The sequence below is a fragment of the Trachurus japonicus genome, chromosome 9 (assembly GCF_045865225.1).
Source record: "Trachurus japonicus isolate A0001 chromosome 9, Traja_1.0".
NCBI lineage: Eukaryota > Metazoa > Chordata > Actinopteri > Carangiformes > Carangidae > Trachurus > Trachurus japonicus.
In genome coordinates, this window is record NC_140915.1 from 22,347,754 (window position 1) to 22,370,182 (window position 22,429).

Here is a 22,429-nt window from a genome sequence, read left to right on the forward strand (position 1 = left end):
GGTGGGGGGAGTGGTCAAGTTGAGTCCTGGTTCAGGAGTCTAATGGCCTGAGGAAAGAAGCTCCTCCTGAGTCTCTCAGTTTTGGCCATCATACTCCTAAACCGTTTCCTTGATCTCAGCAGCTGGAACAGGCAGTTGCAGAGGTGAGATGGATCTCTAATGATCCTGGCTCTGGTCTTGCACCTCCTGGTATAAAGAGCTCATTTGTGTGGCAGTATAGTGGCACTGATGATAATCATGACACTTTAATAAGTAAGTACTAAGTATTGAAATTGTGTTAATAATAGATACACTAATGTGTTTGGCATTTTTTGTTCATCGGTTCATCTGAATATTCACTGTACTATATTATTTTTATTTTTTTTCCACTTACAATTGTATTATTATTTCTCTCACTTACTCTCACTCTCACTGTTTCCTTACGGTTTTCCTGAGATGTTGTGTGAATCACAAGAATGGGATGGGTGGATAGACAACTTCAGTTCCTCTCTATTTGCTGGATAAACAAAGTTTTGCATCATTTGGCATCACCTGCAATTCGAACAGAGAGGGAGGAGAGACTCAACTCTGTTCCTACCAACTCCCATTGTGTGTCTATGCCTGAAAGTCACACTGCAGTGCATATTATCCGTCCCCAGCTCCACTCCAAGACTCTGATGGATTTTTTTTTATGCCTGTCTATTTTTATAAGTATGCATGTGTGCATATGAGTGAATGTCTGTCAGCATATGACTTACTGTAGGAGGAGATGCATGGTCTTTCTGCTGACTGTATCAAGTCAGGTGGGATTAGGGAACAACTTGGCAGAAATACTTTATGAATCATATTAACATTAAACAAATTCCTCATAAACAGCTCCTGTGTTTATGCGTGTATACAAGTGAATTCTATATATAATCATGGATTGCACAAAGCTGTGGGGGACTGTGGGGCCATCTGAAAGAGTATCACTATGCACCACATCAACCCCAATGTGAGAGAAAGTTGTCTTTTCCTATCATAACACGTCTTCTCTGTATTCCTCTTCGCTGCTCAGCGCTGTCTTAATACCCAACTGACTCAAGTATAACTTGATATGCCTTTCTCAGACTGTGTGTGTATTCTGAGTTTAGTTAACAAGATCCAGATGATTTTGTTCTACTTGTTTTATTTGTCTTACATTTAGATGGGCAAAAAAAAAAGAGTTGATGCAATAGGCCTACAACTGATGGATAAAAAAGTACAAACTGAGAGTGAGGGACTGCTGAAGTTACCCTCTATCTTAAGCCCTGCATCAGGATGTGATGTCTTATATCATGCCAACACAAGAGAATCACATTTTATCTGTATTAATCATCTTATCACAAAATATGGAAATATGAAAAATTGAGATTTGGACTGTTCACAGCATGTTGACAGACAAGGACACCTCTGAGCGTTTGTCATGTCCTCTCCTTGGACTACCTGTCTTCTGCATAATAATACACAGCAATGAAAAGAGAAAAGGGCAAAGAAAAGAATAGGGGGGAAGAGAGCACTCAATAGACGGATAATCGTTACCATAGCAACAGGCAAGCTACTGTATATCCCTACTGTCAAAGTCAAATTTACTACTTTAAGTGTCTTTTCCTATAAGTGTGTATGTGTGATGAGGGAGGAGTCTTAACGGAAAATACATAATTGAAATACATCACACAAACAAATATTCAGCGTTGACTGGTTTTACTAGCCCCTGCAGCCCCTTCCTCTGCCAACCAAGAGGCACTGAGGCGCAGCCCTTACTGTCCCGCAGTGAAGATCGGCAATGTTTTCTAAAATACTGCAACTGGTGAAAGAGCAAACAACACTGACGAGGTCTGCACGGACACAAAACATATTCTGTCCCTGCAACATTTAAATATAAAACGCAGGCTTGAAGCTGCCGTGTGAAAAGTTAATTAGAGAGCAACATTACACTATAATGCTAAATAACTAAATCCAAACCAGATCAGATTAATTCTGAAAACAGTTGTTGTTTTTTCACGAGGCCACTACAAAACCATTATAATGGAAACAACAACAGCTGCCACAGTTGGTGAACTACTCAATAAATAAGAAAATTAATTGACCACTATTAACTTGTCTTAGTTATTGTTTTGTTTTTTTTTGTGCAAAAACACAAACCATTCACTGTTCTAGACACAAATGTGCAGATTTCCTGCTGTATTTGATCTTCTACTGAGAACTTTGGGTTTAACTGTTGGTGTGACAAAATATGACATTTGCAAAGGTCACCTTGGACTCTGGGAAATTATAATGGGCATTTTTCACTATCCTCGCACATTTTATTTACTGGGTACGGCATCAATTAGTTGCGGCCTGAGAGCATCTATTTGAAGTGCATCAATTTGCCGTTGTACCCTACTCTGCCTTTATTCTCACCCTTTCAGTTTCATCTGGAGCTGTCAAAGATTACATGATTAACGACCACAGTAGAGTACACTGTGTCTCTGTTGACTGATCTCTGTTCACCAGCTACTTTGCGGCGTGTACGATGTGTAAGGGACAATGTGACTCCATATACTTTGTCCTACATTAAAGTGAATATAGGACAAAGGGCCGTGATGTTTCCAGTCTCTCGTATCTCTCTGCTCTCCTCACATCTCCCCCTCTCTGTCCGTCTCACTTCCTCTACACATCTATGCAGCCACAAAACATGAAAACTAATATTTAGTACAGGGATGTTAAATGCTGTGGTTTTGTTACTGTGGTAATAATGTTTACACAGTCATAAACACAGAATTTAATTTCTGTCATCAAAATCATTCATCTGTCATACATCAAAGAGGAAATATGCATGCAAGATTGTGCCTGTGTGTGTGTGTGTGTGTGTGTGTGTGTGTGTGTGTGTGTGTGTGTGTGTAGCAGATGTTCTGTGCAGCCTGTCAGACAGCCAGCAGTATCCTGCAGCTGATACTCTCTCTGGACAGGCTGACTGACTGACAGGTGAGTGTATGTGTATATGTGTGTGTGTGTGTGTGTGTGTGTGTGTGTGTGTGTGTGTGTGTATGTGTGAGTGTGTGTGTGCATGTGTTTGTGTTTTCTTGTGTGTGAACAGAAGGGAGCTTGCTTTGCCTCCAGCAAATCAATGTCCCCTAGAGGGAATGTGGAACCTGAGACAAAGAGCAAGAGAGACACAGAGAGAAAGAAAGACGGTGAGCAAGCCCTGGGCAAACACATTTTGCTACCTTTCCCCTCTCCAATCTGAGCTGCTTCACTCGCAGACTAAACACAATTTTGCGGGAAAATGTGTGTGGAAATTTTTTGTGTAAGAAGAAGTTATAAACTGAACCACCACAGTGGGAAATTAACACTTGCCAGCAGGTAAGATGTTGATCAGGGTAAGAAACTTAGAGCTGGCTGCGTTATGCAACCCGCTCCACTATTTCCAGACTGAAAACATGTTTCACTGGCATGGATTCTATGTATTTCTTTTTAAAAAAAATAAATCATCATGTTTTAATTCACTTTGAAATCAAAGGGAGAAGTCTAACTACGCCTCAATGGTGTGATTTGTCTACTTTATTGAAGAGTAGCCGCTCTCTCCATCCAGTCTTTATTTAATATTTACGAAGGTTACTCTGCTGCTCTGCAGTTCAGCTACAAAAACTGCTCCCTTGCTGTGAGGAAATTAACTGAACACACTTCTCCCTAAGCCAAGTGTATCATGTCACTGTCTCTCTGTTGGTAGCACACGGACTGTCAAATGGTGTGATGTGTTTACAATTTGGAGGTTTGGAGTAAAATGGTGGGACTCAAAGCAGACTGTTGGGTTGTTATAAAAGAGAAAGAAGCTAATTAGGTCATCACTCAGGGACACCATGATATAAATGTAAATTTAGCGCATAGCTTTTCTCTGTAGTTACACTAGAAGCAGAGCTCTAGGGACTGAAATGTCAGTCAGCCCACCACTTCTGTCCAGACTGAAAGTTGTTTTTCAACTATTGGACATATTCCCTTGAAAATTGGTCTGCATATCTGTATCAGAATAATAACTAATTATTAGTTATGAAGACTCAACAGACTCAACTGCACTCTGTATTTATCAATGACACGCAAAAGTTAACATTGTATCACAATAAACTAAGCTGGTTAACATCATGCTGTACCTTCAGTACATCAGCAGGATAGCCTGCTGGCATAAGCTGGCAGAGCACTGCTGTTGGAAAACGCGCCCATGGATCTGCTAGCATGACTATAGACTCTGACTGATAGATAAACTTCAATTAAGGATAATATTAACTCCACACCAGAGCCCAGATCTTCCCTTATCCCCTATCTCCTTGCTTTGTTTAAGGCTTACTAGGGTAATGCTTTATCTCTAATTGAATGGAGCCAACTCCCCCTACAGTATTATGATATCTCTAACTGAACTGTGAGTGCAGTTCACATAAGCTCAATCAAACAGAGCAAAACTACGTTCAAACAGACATTTTTGCATCAACGTCGTATATGGAGAGGAGTAATGCAAATGTTTTTGAGTCTCTGTGTGTATGTGTGGATATGAAAGCTCCTCAGTGTTTTTGAAGACAAGTGAAGACAAGGGACTTGAGTATAAATGAAACAAGCAATGAACTGCCTGACAACAACTGACAAAAACCTTGGATGAATTGAAAAGGTTGACTCCTGACTTGCATGATTCACTTACACTGTCTAGACACAGAAAATGTCTCTCTATTTGGCAAAACATTCAAAGTGTGTTAGAGCCATGATAAAAAAAAAACCTTCTCAAAAAAATGCATGGCTAAGGCCGATGTCTCAATGGTGTCGTACGAATCCTTCAACTCTACTTCAAAACCACTCACACAAGTTGACCTGCACTGTCTCTGTAAACAAAAAAGATCAAAGGGTTTATTCAGGGGAAAATATGTATAGGCCGATACGTCTACTCTATGGGTGCGAGCAAAAATAATATAAATTCAAGCGGGGAGAGGAGAAGGGAGCACTGAAAGGTAAAGTAATAATCATCTGGTGGCTTGTCAGACACACCACCAGACGATACCACTGGTGATACAACCCCTTTATTATCCACTGGCTCCATAAAAGCAAATAAGCCCTATCCACAGAGCTGCTGTGTTTGTGTGTGCATTTCTGTGCGAATGTGTGGGCGTGCATGCATTTATGTGTGTGTCCAGCAAGACCTATCCTGATTCCTGAGCATGGAGAAGAAACAAGTTTCCAAATCAAATCAGATATGGAACCATCCTTGGCAGTGTTACTCACACATACAAACAGAAAGTCTAAGTGTTCTCTTTCAGCTGTCGGCTACTGGGAGACAGAGGAGAACAGAAAGACAGCTTGCATATTTATTCCTACAGAATTTATTTATTTATTTACCCTCTGTCTTTCTGTGCTAGAATCTTGTCTCATCTCCAGGGGAGGGAAAGACATAAAACATGTTATGCATTACAGGGAACATTCAAGATCAGCAATTCCTAGAATAGACAATAACCCCCGTCTCCCTTTATCTCTCACATGGCAATGAAGCGTGTGACGTACAAAAAAAAAAAAAAAAAAAACCCAACACTGTTGCTGCTTTAATGTAATGAAGATATACTGTATAAGGGATAAATGCCCCTGTGGCTAAATGGGTAAGGACATCAAAACAGAACCCTTCATACACCATCCGTGTGCTCCATTGGTACATGAATTAATCTATATTATGTCCAATTGTCCCTTTGGTGATGAGGAAACTATTGATTCACTTTTTAAAAGAACAGATCATTCAGACCCTCCGACACCACTGCAGTCCAAATTTCTGATAAGGATGAGGACTCAGTAGGTGATCTTGTTGAAAGCAGCAGCAGGAGAAGCACACGGTCTAAAAAAGAGCACTATGAACTGTACATGGTGCTCTCAGTATGGCCTGAGTTTGCCAACTCCATCAAAGACTTTAAACATGAAACAACTTTTAGCAATGAAGTATGAGGATAAAATAAAAATCAACAAAATAGCAATGAATAGAAATAGCATGAAGCTGCATGTGCCACATGCAGTACTTTACTGTTATACTTGTATAACCTTCCCTGTGGAAAATGGAAAACATGACAGCACATATGAGTACATTAATATGAATATACCTTTGATGAATTTCTTTGCCTGGGATTCGATCTCCTGACGGGTCCATGGGGGAGGGGAGCAGGTTGAGACAGGAGGCCAGGGACTGACTGGAGTCCTCTCTCGACACTGCACACGAAGCAAAACACACATTCAGTAATTAATTATATCAAGTTTATTTTGTCATCTCAGCTGACACCTAGACCTAACCTAACATATTAAGCAATCAAACATACGGTAATAATTAATAATTTCTTTACATCTCCTCACAAACTGAGGCAGAGCTGTAAAGCGGCAAATGGGTTATTAAATTTCAGTAGTGATAGATTTGAGTAATTATGATACTATCAGGTTTTTAATATATCTGCTTTTAGTGGCACATTTGACACAGTCGTGTGACAGAATCTCGAGCAAAAGATTGCATGTTAAACCAAAATTTGTCATGTCCCCATAAAGGTCCCTGTGTCTCTCTCTCTCTGTCCCCGCCTGATTCCACAGGGCGCCAGTCACAGATGGGGTAGGAACACAGCCCTGCAGCTCAAGACTGTTGGCCATAAATTGCTGTGAAATTGCTTGCTTTTTAATAAAGGCGTTAAGAAGCCACCTGAGAGGGGTACAAATTAGAAGAGCCAATGAGAGCATGTGGGTGTGTGGGATAGGCATGTGTCCTTCGGTGAAAACATCATGATATGAAACTGTACGTGTATTTAAACCTATCTGCATTCAATGTGATGCCTGAATGTGTGTGCACTGCAGGTGTGTTTCTTTAAATTACTCCCTTTAATTTGAGTGTGTGGGGGAACCTCACTATTCCATCACCAGAACAAAGTCTTCGTCCCTTGACTTTATGAGAACAATTTGTCAAACCTTTAATTTCATGCTACAGTCTGCAAGCCATTAGGTCTAATGACTAAGCATCCACGCTTGTGTGTTAGAGTGTGTATTAAGGATGGTGCCTCTTCATCAGCCAAGGCCTTTGGAATTTCACTGAGAGATTGGTTAAAGACGACTAAAAGACAAACATGCTCACACACAACGAGGAAATCCTTCCTGCCAAACGCAATAAGCCTATACAACAGGACTGAACACTTATTTATATATTACATATTCATATATACTTAGAGATATTATCCTTCCTTTCCTTATACCCTTGATATTATGCATATATTTTTATTCTCATACTTGTTACAATTTATTCTTCTCCTCATTCTTACCATTTGTATAATGTGTATCTGCTGCTGTGACACAGTAATTTCCCAGTCTGGGATTAATAAAGTACATCTAATGTAATCTAATCTAATTTATCTTAAACCGAGGGTAAATGTATCCTGCCTGCCTGTTGCTTCCAGTCGAACATGTAGTTCCTGTGTCTGCATGTAACATGAGGCGCAAAAATGCAGGATGATAAAATTTCTCTGTCACGTTTATCCACTCGAGTGATTTATATTCATGTATAACACTGAGCCAACCATCAACTGCCTAAATCCATGTGTACATTTTGAGTTTTTGTGTTTTGATATGTATTAATACAAAGCAAACATTAACCAATCTGAGATCACGAGAAGCCTGATCAATACTGACAGTATTTAGGAGAGCTTACAGTTTTGTTTGATTACCATATTGCCACAGCAAGAAACAATAACATAAACATGAATTAACATATGCATGTGATCATAAAGACTTTAAGTCCCTCTTACCACATTTGCATGTGCTGTGGTTACAGCCACTAATCACACTTGTACAATAAAACTGCTTCCTGGTGTGTTTTTATGAAAAGAAGCTAGGGGTTACTGTGTTCGGCACTCCGTGCTGCACAGTGGCAGAACATGAGCAGTAATTCTCCACTGACAGTCACTTTTCCACCATGAGGCATTTCAGGAGGAGTGTGACTGAAATGCCAAAACAACAAAGGGGATAAATCGCTCTAAATGAGGCAGCCACATCAAAGTCTTGTGGCACATGTTGAGAGAACCAGGGAGAGTACTGGTTTTATGATTTAAGGTGATGGAAAAGTGGTGGCCTAATGAGGAAAAGGAGAGACAGGGAGTGAAGACAGCAACAAGGTTAGAGAGAGCAGCACAGCAAAGAGGGGGTGAAGAAAGGAAAAGAAAAAGAAGGAGGGAAGAGAACCTGTGACAATGAGAAAAATTTGAGCAGACATTCACTTGAATAGAACGAGGGATAGATAGAGGCAAGAGTTTGTATGTGACAGATTCCTTCATTTCTCTCTCTGATTTGAACGCTTGGTTTTTTCCAGAGTTACAGCAACAATGACTTTGGGGCAACCAACTTAAAATTAAACTTTAAATTAAACTTAACGAATCAGACCGAGCTGCTAATAGCACCAAATGCTGGAAATAGTAGTAGTAATTGTCCGATAAGCACTGATGCAAAAGTACTTGGACTGGTGCAGAAAATCAGCTATAGTGATACAATTAAGTGTGAAGAACTGAGTTGGTGTTTCGTCTGTTTCTGCCCTCACCCTGCTGTATGCTACCCACACACTTGACATTAAGACCTCTGTGTAGAGATGCAGTACAAGTTACCATGTCGATGTCGCTGATCGTCAGAGAGGTCCAGGTCTAACATAAGATCATCTTCATCCAGCTCCGAGGAGCCCAGGTTGTTTAATACATCCTGGAAAGCAAAAACAAAGAGGCAACTTAAAAAATAAACTTTGACATACATAAATAAAATGATTATTATATTCTTGACTATTGTTGATTTACATCATTCTGTATTCCCTGTCTTTAGAATGTAAAACTTTGGTCTAAACAAGTCATTATGATAAACTGTTTTAATACAGTTACTGCACAGCTAATCACCCATTAATCCTATAGGTTCTGCAAAGCCTGAGGAGGAAAAAAACAAAAATGTTAATTAAAGACACGCTTATGATATGACAGCAGCATTGCAGGAAATTATCAAAAGATTCTCTTCCAGGTGGCTCATAATATTCAGCGATTCACCGACCAGAAAAACAACACATTATTAACATTAGCAACAATCACGTGGTTATTTTTATCAGGGCATTGAATATTTTCCGCTTTGCCTGCACTTAATGATATATTTAGTTCCCCATCATTGCATCCAAGGTTGTTATGTGGGAATCATTAAGGTTTCAATGGTGAAAGCAATGCAAGTGGCAAATGAGGCTGTAGTTTGTAACATCTGTCAGCGTTTCTTGTGCCTCCAAAGCTGCTGAGCAAACCAGAAACAACTTGCAAATCTACAGGATTTACTCTTCATGGTAAAGAGAAGTTATGTGAGATTCAAGATTGTGCACTAGAAATTTCTAAAACCTCATTATCTGCTTTACCATGTAGCGAACAGGATGTTCTCAGCCAGTGTGACATAACTTAGAGCACACATTCCTTATTCAAAAATAGAGAGAAAAAGTAGAGACAAAAAAATATAATTTTCTCGAGCTCACAGTGTTGGTAAATTGTTTTATGTTTTCCTTTAAGGCTTCAAATCAAACTATATTAATACCACTGTACAGTATCACACGATTTAGCACAAAAGCTTCAAAGTCCTTCATGAATTCCTTTTTTTTTTTAAGTAAACTAATATAAATTTTAGATCACATAAAAAACTGAATACTGTACTAAACAGCAGCAGAGTATTTTTTGAAAACTTTTCTTAAAAAGATGATAAATGCAAATGTAATGGACCCACAGTTAACCACAATTCAAGGAAAAAGGAAACCAAAGATCCTTAAATGCAAAGACCACAAAACTACAATTAAGTTTGAAGTACCAATTATGACAAACACTTAAGTCCCCGTTTTATGCTTCATCATATCAAAGCTAAAAGTATCTCGACTGTGTCAACCTGGATTACCTCCCACCTTTTAAGATGCATGAAATACAATCTATAACAATGACTGCGCTGCCAACTCTAAAAACAATTTACTGATATAAAAATAGATCTACAGGGTTTGTGTGCATGCGGAGAATTGTCTTTCATGACGGACCCCGAAGTAGCTGTTTAAATTAACTCAGATATTAGTGATAATGTACTCCAGCCACAACAATTCAAAAAAGACTTGAAATCCATTTTTCACAAATCTTTCTCCATCCTGGGTGGCTCTAAGATGTCAACAGTATCTTCACTACCATTAAAGGTTTAATATTTATTAAGAAGTCTTAAAGTTTTAGACATTACTGTTCATATTTCCCTAATCCTTCATGTGTCAAATGAGCTATAGCCACAAGACTGTAGAGAGAGGGATGCGTCACTCCTTATTATTGACTTGCAGTACATTCTGCTGTGTTCTCTGGTTATTATGAGGTTATAATGATGCAGGAAGACGATTTTTCTGCAGGTGCATTTGAAAAGTCAACGCTGCCATCTGATGGTCATAAAAGGCAAATTCACTGCAGTAAAAAAAAGTTGCTTACAAGAAAAAAGGGAAGAAACTCAACAGCCAACATGAGCCCCACGGCGAACTTGCAAACACCATCAGCAGGTTTCTTCACAAATGCCTTAGCAAAACCAAGGTCAAACACTATTTGCAAATAAGCATATTCAAATTACACAGCATACCAAGTAGGTGGGCTATAATACTGAAAACAGATACCAGTGGACCTGAGTAGTCTTAGTGTAGCAAGTCTCAGCATTATGGTAACCGCACAAGGCCAAAAAATGATTGAACAAAACTATGACCAGTGCTTTGAACTGGTTCTGGATAAACTTTATTACCTTAAGTAACCTTGTTCACAGTGAAAAAAGGTGGATGGTTCTCGCTAGAGGCTTTTAGAAATCATAATATTGTTTTTTAGGATCATGCCTGAACTTTTGTGCACAAAAAAATGAAAACCATGAAATCAAATATCAAGAGGCAAACACTAATATGCACCAGTTCCATACAGATGGATCCAAAAAATTCAATAAACAGCCCTGTTCAGCTTTCATCACTGTTGTTTGGACATTGAGAACCTCACAGCCATGTCCAATATCGATTTCCTCCCATCTGAGTATAACAGCCTGAATGCTTAGTGTCATGCCTGACTATTCAGCCACACATCTGTCCCTGCATGTGTGCATGGGAGAGCGGGGAGAGAGGAATTTCTGAACATTTATATCAGTGTTCTTCAAGGCTAGAGCCTCTGTTCTGTGAACCTAACATGTAGCTTTACATTGTTGGTCTTTCATTGTTTCGTCGGTTTCTCTGTGTAGCAAACATCAGAAAACCAGAGCATGTTTCGGGGCGATGCAATTGAACACAAGATCGCATTCTAGGCATTAAAGCTAATAGCTGAAAAGGTATTGGAAAAGAAATGAAGAACCATAACGAGTGATACTACTGCACACAGACTTCATTTGAAGCTAAATTACCCATTTTAATGTGGCCCTCTAACCACAGAAATGTGTTAATATGATTTTACAACACAGAGATGTCACCTTTCTACCTCGCTTGTGTGATTTGAGTGAGTGTAATCCTTGAGTTAATAGAGATAATATCAGATTCAGGTCTCATTTAAAGATGACTCCATCTCCTAACTGCCAAGCAGAAAGATATCCAAAACAGGGATGAAAAGGAAGCAGGAGGTTTTTTTTTCTGTCCATTAAAGGCCACTGGTTTCTGTTCACTCTGGGAAAATCACACATACAGTCTATGAAAATTACATTTGTTCAGTGCTTGAGGGTGGTAAATGCATTAAGATCAAGGGAGAGGGATTTAGCGGTGCAGCCAGGTATTATGGCTTCTAGCAATGGAAAATATATGGACTAACAAATGACTTTCATTGTGTTTGAGCAGACACTTCACTTGTGTTTACGATGTGCTCGAGGGAATAGAGGATTGAATGTCCAGTCAAATCAGAAATCCGTTTGCTGAATGAAAAGAAAGTGATGTTTACCCACAATGCCTCACCTACAACACCAAACACTGTTATTTTTTTTAACAACTGTCAGTTCTTATCAACACAGAATAATCATTCATGCCAGTCCAAAGCAAACATCTCTTTAATACTCAACAGGCGATGGCATTTAAATTTCAGGAGACAAAAACTAAATGCAGCTGCTTTATACGGTCGACTTTGCAGGAAACTGAATCCCTATTTTCACCATGGCCATAAACCTGCGGTACATGTACCTCAAATATTTATATTATATGACATAATGTAAGGATGACAACTTTATGAGAATATTTTGTGTCTGCGACTGCTGAGGCAGAAAATATGTCTATACTCGTAACTTAGAGTGAGATATCTGCATCTCCTGCTTGTGTAATATGCAGTCTTGACAAAAGGATTTCTCGAAGATTAAGTATGTATGTAATTCATAAGACACACACACTGTTTTCTGTGCTGCCTGTTTTTTGTCATACTGTGGCGGTAAATGTTGGTAGGGAAAAAACTGCCTGAAAGCACATTTAGTTGGGAGTTGGGAGTCTCAATATCTACCAGGAGAAGATATGAGATATAAGTTATTTTGCAGAAATATATTTCAAAGCTCAGTAATAGTCTTGAGCACTAACATAATGGAGCCTTAAACATATATATTTAATAAAGCAGGGAGTAGGTAAGTTTGAACCTTTGAACAAAGCAATGCATTATGTTATGCCTCAGCATTACCAGTTTATTTATCTATTCATTTTAACTCTTTTTTTAAGTGAGATTTTCTTTGAACAACTACAGTGTGAAGGTGCAACATAAATACACCATTAGACAATTATTGTTTTCTCAAAGTCTTTTTATCCAGTGGTAATGGTGGTGTCCTCTTCCTGGCTTCTATAATCAATCCATTTTCCCATTTTTATTAAATTGTGTGTCTTGTAATCTCAATTCAAGTGTCAGTTTTTCCATTACAAAGCATTACCAGTTTATCATGGCATTTGAAAAAAGTCATGGGAGTTTCATTCTGTATAAACCAGCTAATGAACTCACTCTAATGTAATTTCAAAACAGGACCAAAAAAAAAGAAAACTCCCAGAATGAACCAACATAACCTCAAGATATCACGGATTAGTTTTGAATCCTTCAGTCACCTTAATGTGGATTAAAGGTTCTGCAGGCATTTGTTTCTCTCTAATCACTAATGATCCCCTAATTGACTATTAACTCCATTTCTTTCCAGGTACATTTGCCATCTTACTAAACTCTGTTCAATATTTCAATACATTTAGTTAATATGAAGTCCATATGCAGCATGACAATAACGCTTTGTTAGAACATGCATAAATACAGAGTTAGTCATTCATCACAATATTGGCCCAACTCTCTGCATACCGTGGCATTTGTCCTGTATTCCCTAGTTCCTACATTAATATTTTAACAACATAATAATGATAATAAAACAAGTGCTGTTTGTTTCACAGCGTTTTTGCTCATTATGTCACTGGCGCTAATAGCAACCAGGGGGGCATTCAGAGAGCAGAGACCTCTGCACAGGCCAATGTCAAACAACATCCAACACACTGCAGAGAAAAGAAAATTTAATTCATAGTAAATGATCTGGATCTGCCTCAAAATTTAATGGGCTCTCCCCCTGGACCATGTTCCTCCAGGTTCAGTATGATTCATTATTATTTACATAGTGCTACTGACAAATAAACAAACAGTGATGAAAACATAACCCCCTTGTTAATAAAGAGGTGTGGTATTAAATGTCTGTGTATTAGTCATGAGAGTTTTTTTTCAGCTTTCTACAGTTTTGCAGTCAGAGACATGGCCTCAGAGAAGATGATAAGATTTGAAATGTGTATGATAATTATTATAATGGTATCTGTGGGCAAAGGGAGCAATCAATATCAATACCCATATTTGCAGATTGTTTTCCATATAATAACCCAACTGTCTGGTTGTGGTTGTGAATCCTTATATGTTGTTTGATTAATACAAACCTCACTTGTGATATCTTGCCTTTAGAAGGAAGCACTCAGACTGGAGGATTTGAAAACAAAAAGCACTGTGGATTAAAACACTCTCTAACAAGCAAGCTGCCAAGGATCTGTTGATGTGCATAACTACCACAGTCAAACTGAAATGGATTGCAGTTGAACTATTGTGCCATGTATGTCAATCAAACTACGAACAAAAATGCATATTCTACATCGTTCAGCTGGTCTCTGAGAAAACAGAGGATGTCTCAACAACATCTTAAGTAATTCTTTTTTGTCCGCTGGTATTGAATGTAATCACTGTCAGCCTCAGCTATCACTGAGAAACTTATGAGCATCCAACGCTGATTATGCTGGTAAAGTAAATGTCTCACGGCTTCCCAAAGGGATATTACAACAATAACAACGGGGATGAGAGCCCCAAACAGCACAAGCAAGCACAGCCTTGCTTCGCTTCACAGAGGTACCTCACAGTTACTCTCCACAAATTCAACAAATTAACCATTTGTCTCTGCACACCAATTCTTTAATTGCCTTATGATAATTACATTCTGTCTGGGCTGTAATGACACAGCAACAATAAAAGCCTTTTCCCAAAAGCTTCCTTAACACAGGGACACCACTGTCTGCCACAGTGTTTTCAATACAAATCATCCTTCTATCATCTCTACATAAAGCTCTACAAAAAATCAAAAAAAAAGTAAAAAATAAGGTCTAGAATGGCATACATAGATATTAATATGTATATAGTTACATATATACATATCTTAAGCATTTATTTACATAAGAGATGTAATGGTTTGCATACTGGTATTGCATATATGGAAATCGCACTTGAGCAAAGGCACTTTTTCATTAGATACAAGTGCCCACTCCAAACCAAAAACTTCTATGTAGCTAAAAGAGTGGCGCTACATAATTTAATATACTCTCCAAGGCTGCTTCCTTTCCTCCATGACTCAGGCCCCTGAAGGGCTCTTCATGGGCCCGGAGCAGGAAAGGAAGAGATTATGCTACGTTTGGAGAAGCGTATGTCCTGAAGCATGTGCAGTCTGTAAAGTACATAGGAACGTGCTGTGTATATCCTTGCCCTTTTTAATCTCTCGGTAATAGCCTATAGTCCCTGGTAAAATAAATGGGATTGACTCAGACCAGCTTTCCTCCCACTGAGCTTCCTCGTGTGTGTTGGATAGACTATCCGAAGAAACAAAAGAGCTACAGCATGCATCAACAAAGACGGGTGCAATGTTTGTTAGACAGCCTAAGCTAACAGCCAGGATTAAATCCCACCAATGACTGAGGAAGTTTTTCAGAGTGCTTAATCCACACACACTTGCACTGTGCTTAACTTCAAAGCTTTGCCTTTAAGAGCTTCAAACTTAAGAAACCACACTTTGTGTCTTTCAAATTCATGTACAAAAAAAATACAGAATTACTCTTTTAAAGAGAGACACAATGAGGTCCCACTTGTTGTTGTTTGAAATTTCTCATCCAGGTCTCTTTCACATTCAATTAAATAACCTGTCCATCTCAATCTGAGTTTAAGATACAGTATACTGTATCTTGATTCTGAATTTCTATCTATTAATCAAAGTGAAAATGTAGCAACTCCAACGCACAGTTGAGATCATTGTGCCCACTGCACACGCTGCACACTCTTGGTATTTTCATGGCCAGAGGCATGTGGGGTGAGATTAGGAAAGATCCCTTATTTTACAGTATAATAAGGGAGTATGTTAGCAGCTGGTTGCACTTGAGCCCAATTACATCCTCTCTTTTCATCCCATTTAAAGGCAGGGCTCTTCCTGTAGTGATGCAATGGCAATTTGGTAATCAAGTGGCAGATTTTTCTATGAGGAAACTATTACCCTTGTCCTTGATGTAGAGTTGTAAGTGGGAATAAATAGCAACTCGATAAAACTGCTTGGAGTCGATGGTGTCTCTTTTCAAATTTTTGGACGTACTAAATAACTGTGTGTAACCTTACACAACGGCCACATCTGCAGTTATTTACTCTCTGGAGAGAGTGACTATAAGGCCCAAAAAACTGATGAGGCTACGATTTCGATTTATTTTTGTTCTACTATTCTACTCAACACTTCACTTTACTGAACGCACTGTTTAGTAAAGCATTGCTAAACTTTTAAAGGCTTCTTTTAAGGGTCACTTGAGGGTCAAGCGCCATGAAACTGACATTGTGGTATGAGCCATATTTTATCTGAGAGTTCTAGCATAATACTATGTTTTCTCAATTCAGGGTGTTATGAATGTCTGTAAAGCTAGCACTGCTTATTTAAGCAAGCAACTCAAGTTCTCACTAATAACAAAAACTCCTGTATGGTTCCTTTTACCTTGATGCACAAAAGGCATGTATAGCACATTTACACACACAAAGAAAGAAATATGCTCTAGACTGGAGAAACCACTGGTTAATACGTACTTTGCTGCATGGAAATGAATAAATACATGGTCCTCATTTTTATTTCTCTATTTAAATAGATTGGCTATTTCTTTTCATCATGCTTTTAATGTTGTCCTACTGCATTTCCTTGCCTTTCATAAAGTACTTTCAATAGCCTAGTTCTAGGTCATATTCACATAGCAAAACACACATTGGAGAATGTGTGTAGAAATAAGATGCTTCAATAACAAGACATAATACACACACACAGCTCAAGACCTACCAGACTCCCCAGCTTGGATGAAGAGGAGTTGTTTCTGTGTTTGAGCAGACCACATCCCTCCATGCCCGGGGCATCTCTGTGGTTTCCATGGATACGAGGCCCACCTGCACCCTCAGACGATGAGCGCAGACGCCTTTCCATCCGCATCACCTCATGATAGGGACTGACACTGCTGCACAGAGAAGCTGGAGTACAGAAAGAAAATTTGGAAAGGCACAAAGGAAGACAGACAAAAAGACAAGATGAATTCAAGTTTTAAGTTTTCAGTTTTACAATTAAATCTGAACTGTATGCCACCCATTTGCTTGTAACAATGAGACAAAATGAAGAATAATTTCAGGGACAAAAGTCTTGAGATGAACAGAGAATTGCTTTAAGTGCTCTATTTTGATCCATTAATAGATAGCTGTGAAAACACAAAATACAATGTCCTCCCACTAGGTGACAAACTATAAAACATTTTTAAATACTGGCATTTAATGTCCTCTTCCTCTCTAACACACACACAATTTCCTCCATGTGCATGTGTCTGTTTTCTTTCTTATATTTGTTCTTGTGAAATATGTGAGATATTTGCATTTGCACTGAGCAACAAAACAGTGAAGAAGCCGTATGATTACCATGGCTATCGGCAGTCATGTCAGTAGAAACTCACACCATCCTATAGATGATCAGACCAGTTCACAGGAGGCAACATAACAGAGGCCTGTGACAATGTTTGTTAAAATGAATATGGTAAAAAGATGTTGTTGCGGAGTGTGAGAGACAGACCCACCCTGTTATCACCGCGGAAAGTCTGTGATTTGCACCGTCTGGAAGCTAGGAATTCACCAACTGTAATCAATATTCAGCTACGTTCCTGCAGGCATGCATTGCAACACAATGAGCATGTGTGAGAGTGTGTGTGTGTGTGCTCACAACGTCAAAACAGGCAACTAATACAGCAATAAGTGTTTCCTGGCAGATGAAACTGTAACCATGCCAACTTTAAAAGTACACCACAGCAGTTGCAGTGGCAGTTTCAAAAATAATTTAATATTTTATGTTTATAGTATTTCAAAGGTTGATGACATTTATCTGTTTCCAAAATGTTTATGAACGTCTCCACAGTTTCATCTGGCATTAAGAAAATGTATTTCATCGTTGGAAAATATGCAATCGTCAGTTGCAGTGAACTTATTCTGATTTGCAGTTACACAGTTGGTGAATTCTAGTTACGCTGTGATTTGTGAAGTTTTTTAGTGTATGCTGCAAAGTCTGACATAAGGTAAATAAATTGTGAACAGACATGGAAACTTGCTGCAGATTTAGGGAGATTTTTTCATTACTGAGTAAGCCTCAGCTACAAAAAAAAATAAAATTACTCATCAATATGTTGCAGCAGAAGTCACAGGAGCGGGAGTGAGGGGGGCGGTAACAAATCATCTTTGGCTAGGGAACAAATTTTCAGTATGACACACTGTTTCACTACTGTTAACCCACAGCTGGCACTGATTTATTAGACTGAGGGTATTTTTTCAAATTAACTGTGTGAGTCAGAAATGTGCTGGAGGGAATGACAGCTGTAAGAGTTTCAAAACACTTTTAAGCTGTTAAAATTGTCACATTTATAATGTTTGGAAACATTTGCAACTTTTCTCAAAAAGCTTGAGGAACTAACGAATTTGGAAGTTGGAGAAAACACTACGTTGTAAACCAGTCATTTAGTACTGATCATCAAGCTGAGTGAGACATGACAGACACGACTCTGATTCTCATTTAACTAGGTTTCACTACTCTTCCTTTTAGAGTGGCTTGTTAATGAACCCTCTGAGATTTTAGGTGTTCGCGTTCACTTGTTTATTCAGTTGTGCATAAGGAAGTGATCGACACAACAGCAACTGAAGGAGCAGGAGCATGGCATCACTTTGGCAGAGATCATTATGAATGTCTTGATGAGAAGTGAGACAGCTGTAGACTGATTTTACTTTCACTATTTGATACATCTATTTACAAAACCTAAAGGGACTACGAGGAGTTTTGGAAAGCTAAGTGTTTTCACACTACATTTCCCATGAGCCTCTGCGCGCACAGTGAAATTCTTGGACCGGCACAAGACGGACGAAAGCGAAAGAATGTTTTAATTCATCAAGAATGAAAATTGGAGGTTTGAAGACGATCAGATACCGTCGTAATTTCGACCTTAAACGGCGATTCAGCGACGTTATTCCCCTGACCCACCGGGCAGCATCCGGGAAACCGAAAGTAGGAAATGCTGGGCGAGCCGACCACTAAATAATAACAAATAAATAACAAAGTAACTATAAAGACAAAACGATATATTTATCGAAAATGGACCCATTAACAAGTGTGGGTAATGTAGATTCATCCACATTAATATCGGGCTGTCTTTAAATACACTGTTCATCTCAGGAAAATACCAACATGTCAACTCTTCCTCCCTGAATCACAAACATGAGTCATTAGTATCGGAAATACTTATGTGTACAAGTAAAGCTAAAAAGAGAATGGAATGAAAAGGACGTCCACAGTCAACAAAGAAACCGTGTGAGTCATACTAGTGAGCAACAGGCTACATGTAGGAGTGAAGCCAGCTGCTACACTCACATCATAGCATAGCCAGAGGTTACTACTGGTGCTTCCTTCCAAGATAACATACCTAATCAAGAATTGAATCGCCAAGGAATGTCAAACAAGTATGAAAGTCACGTTTGTGTGTCTGTAATCGTGCAGCATCATCTTGGTTCACTGTACACTTTGGTATGAGTGTGTCAGTGGCTGCTGCGGCCATGTAAATCTGTGATTTACCTGCTGCTGTTTGCATGAGTTTTGTACAGTACCTGCGTGCGGTTTCCTCAAGTGAGATGCTCTGGGCTCGTGGCAGCCGCAGAAGCCTCCTCTCTCTTGCACAGAGCGAGTGTTTCTCGCCCTCCTTTCCGACTGCTCTGGGTTTGAGTGACAGCCCTCGCTGCGCACCACACATGCCTCGCTCTCGCTTGTGGTCTCTGTGAGGTAACCCGCCTTCCTCTCCTCCGCCAGCTCCTTCCTCTCCTGTGCTGAGGCTTCTTCCCTCGCTTCCTTTCTCTCCTCCTCCCTCTCCTTCCTCTCTTCCAGTGATTGTTCCTGCGGGGGCAGGCAGGGTACAGCTGTCTCTGGCTCTGAGAGGGACACGGCAGTCTCGTAGTCTGTGTTGTTGGCTGTGCTGGTGTCAGGAAGTAAGGGTTTTTCAGTGCTGGACTGAGCTGGGGTGAAAAAAACCTGAGGGGAGAACATTTTATTGAGTATGTGTAAAAACAAAACATGCCCCTAATAAACCAAAAACATAATTATTGAAAAAGAAGAAAACCCACTTTATTTAGTAGTGGGATACCTCTATGTACAGAAAGCACAGTCATGCTGTATTTACTTTTCAATGGACTAAGTAAAGAGCTTTGTCTTTGCAACTGTAATACTGGGTAAATGATTTTCTTTCTGGAGCTCCCTCCTCTATCAGGAAATAAAATAAAATACATTCTTTGAGGGAAGAAAGGTTCAGAGCACAAAGGTGTGAAATATGTAGGGCTGTTCGCAGACATACGAAGGTTTTCTTTTTCATGCCTTAGCTCTTTCAATAAAAAGGACGTTTCATGCCCAGTGCTCAATTTTTATGCTACATTTCACAGTTTCCACACAGCAGTCGTAAATATTCTCCCTTTATGGGGTTTTGTTCTTGACATTCAAAGGCACTTGTGGTTGTTTTTTTCAATTCCTAAAGCAATAACTGCAGTCTTTTTTACAAATAAATTCCTGTTTGAATGTGTACAAGCAGACTGAATTCCTGTTTGAATACAGTATGTACAAGCAGACTGATTGTTGGGACTTCGTATGCTTGTTAAAAGTTGAAATGTTACTATGAAATCTGCTTCACTTTCAAAACAGATATTTCTGAAAGACTGATTTAAGGGTGCATATGTGGGAAATCTACCTGGGAGGTAGAGACAGCCGTGCTGAAGACCTCAGCAGGTGGAGGGTCGGGTGGAGTGCTGCTGTCAGCAGCCGGCTCGGGCGCAGACACCGGTCCAGGAGCTAAGCCAGACGCGGGGCTGGGAGCCGGCAGAGCGTCAACCTCTGATACAGAATCCTCCGTGATGGGGACGAACTCTGAAGGGGTGATGGCGGTGGTCCGGTCCTCTGATATCATTGGGGACTGGAGCGAGCTCTCACCGCCGGCACCAAGCAACTCGCCTGGCCATGACCCCGGGGTGAGCCCTCCTGGCCCCGGAGTGCCGGACGGATCGGTGGAGCTCGGAGGTTCCAGATTCACCTCCGGAGGTCTGTGGTGATCCGACGTCCGGGAGAAGCGGTGGTGAGCCGAGAAAGATTTGGGCAGCAGCTGCTTCTTCTGGCGTGACGACCGTTTGTTATTACTGCCTGCGCTGTAGTCGTCGAGGAACCCCGAGTCGTCGCCCTCATTGGCCCCTGAGCCACTGATGCAGTTTATAAACACATTTCGATTGGTTGCTGAGGACGAGGACGACGCTTTGTCAAAATCCTCAGTCTGAGAACGTGTGATTTTCTTCTGCCTGTGGCTGCCGAACCCGAAAGAGTGGCGTGACTTGGGGCGTCCACCACCTTCACTGAACCCTGTTGAGGCCGACGTTGTTATCGTCTGCTGGTTATTTCCATTTGCGTCAGTGCCTTGTGTCAGCGGAGGTGTGAGGTTTAGGTTGATTGGCTGGACACGGGGCTCACTGTTCCTTTTACCTGTGAAACTGAGAGATGGAGTACGGAAAATACTCCGGCGTTTCCCTGTGCTGCCAGAGCTGGAGTTAGTGCTGGAGGGTGAAGACGTGTGGACGCCATTGCCCACTCCGCCTGAAGACGGAGAGGAGGGGAGGGACTCCTGCCTCTTACTGCTGCTGCGGCGGAAGATTGGCAGGCGGGACACAAGTGTGGAGCGGCGTGAACCTGATTCACCCATTTAGACGCTAAGGCAGTGGAGCACTCTGAGGAAACAGAAAAAAAACATTTGATGTAAATTAAAACAGGTTCACACATCAAATATGACTAAAAGAAAATCTGGTAATTAGTTTTAAATTCTGAAAGTCTGAACAGTTTAACCATGCAACTCTTGGTTGTAGACTTAATTACATTAAAACCCCTAACTGATTGATTGATTAGAATTTATCAAAAAATAGTGAAATATTCCTGTGAGTCCAAGGTGACCGAAAATGAAACCACACCTCCACTACAAGCTGTGTGTTGAGATGGTTTTTGGATATTCAGGCATTAGTAATGCATTGTAAACAAAAGTAGTGCCGCTGCCCCTGTTGCTTGTAAACTATTGCCCCGTGAAGTTGTTTGTATGATGAAAGCATTTCAAGCTAAAATCTGTATACAAAATGTGTACAGCCAAAACATGAACTCATCCCCAATTTCTTTCCATATAAAGTGGTTATCAAATTGGTAAATACAGCCAGCATAGCAAAGGGGTACAGCTCTGCTTGGGGCACAACCACCACCACACATGATAAGAATAAATACAGGGCTAATGCTACCAATGATGTGAAAGGTCACAAAAGGAGGAACTGAATTATTTTCACATTTAACTAGTATTTTTTGACTTGTTCACTTCCCTGCAAGCTGAAACATCCTCAAAACACAACACAAAATCACACGCAGCTCATGCACTAAGATCATACAGTACGCTGTAATACAGTCTGGATCTAATATCTGTACATGCATGTGATTACCGCAGGTATAAAACCTGGAGGGTTGAGGTCACATCTTACAATTAACATTTCTCTGACAGCTAAATTATGAAGACACAGAGCTGACCCAGAGG

At 40.0% G+C, this 22,429-nt stretch overlaps 1 protein-coding gene across 3 annotated transcripts in view; it reads right to left on the reverse strand.

The window, feature by feature from the left end:
• Positions 1-22,429, reverse strand: part of ccser1 (coiled-coil serine-rich protein 1) — a 116,750-nt gene that overhangs the window by 89,069 nt on the left and 5,252 nt on the right. For all 3 annotated transcript variants that reach the window (XM_085786551.1, XM_085786553.1, XM_085786552.1), the window contains exons 2-6: positions 20,570-21,590; positions 19,446-19,863; positions 16,606-16,790; positions 8,622-8,712; positions 6,099-6,204 (exon numbers count right to left, since the gene is read on the reverse strand). In XM_085786551.1, coding sequence (XP_085642677.1) covers positions 6,099-6,204; positions 8,622-8,712; positions 16,606-16,790; positions 19,446-19,863; positions 20,570-21,565 — 1,796 coding nt within the window. In that variant the 5' untranslated portion in view covers positions 21,566-21,590. The remainder of the gene's footprint in view (positions 1-6,098; positions 6,205-8,621; positions 8,713-16,605; positions 16,791-19,445; positions 19,864-20,569; positions 21,591-22,429) is intronic.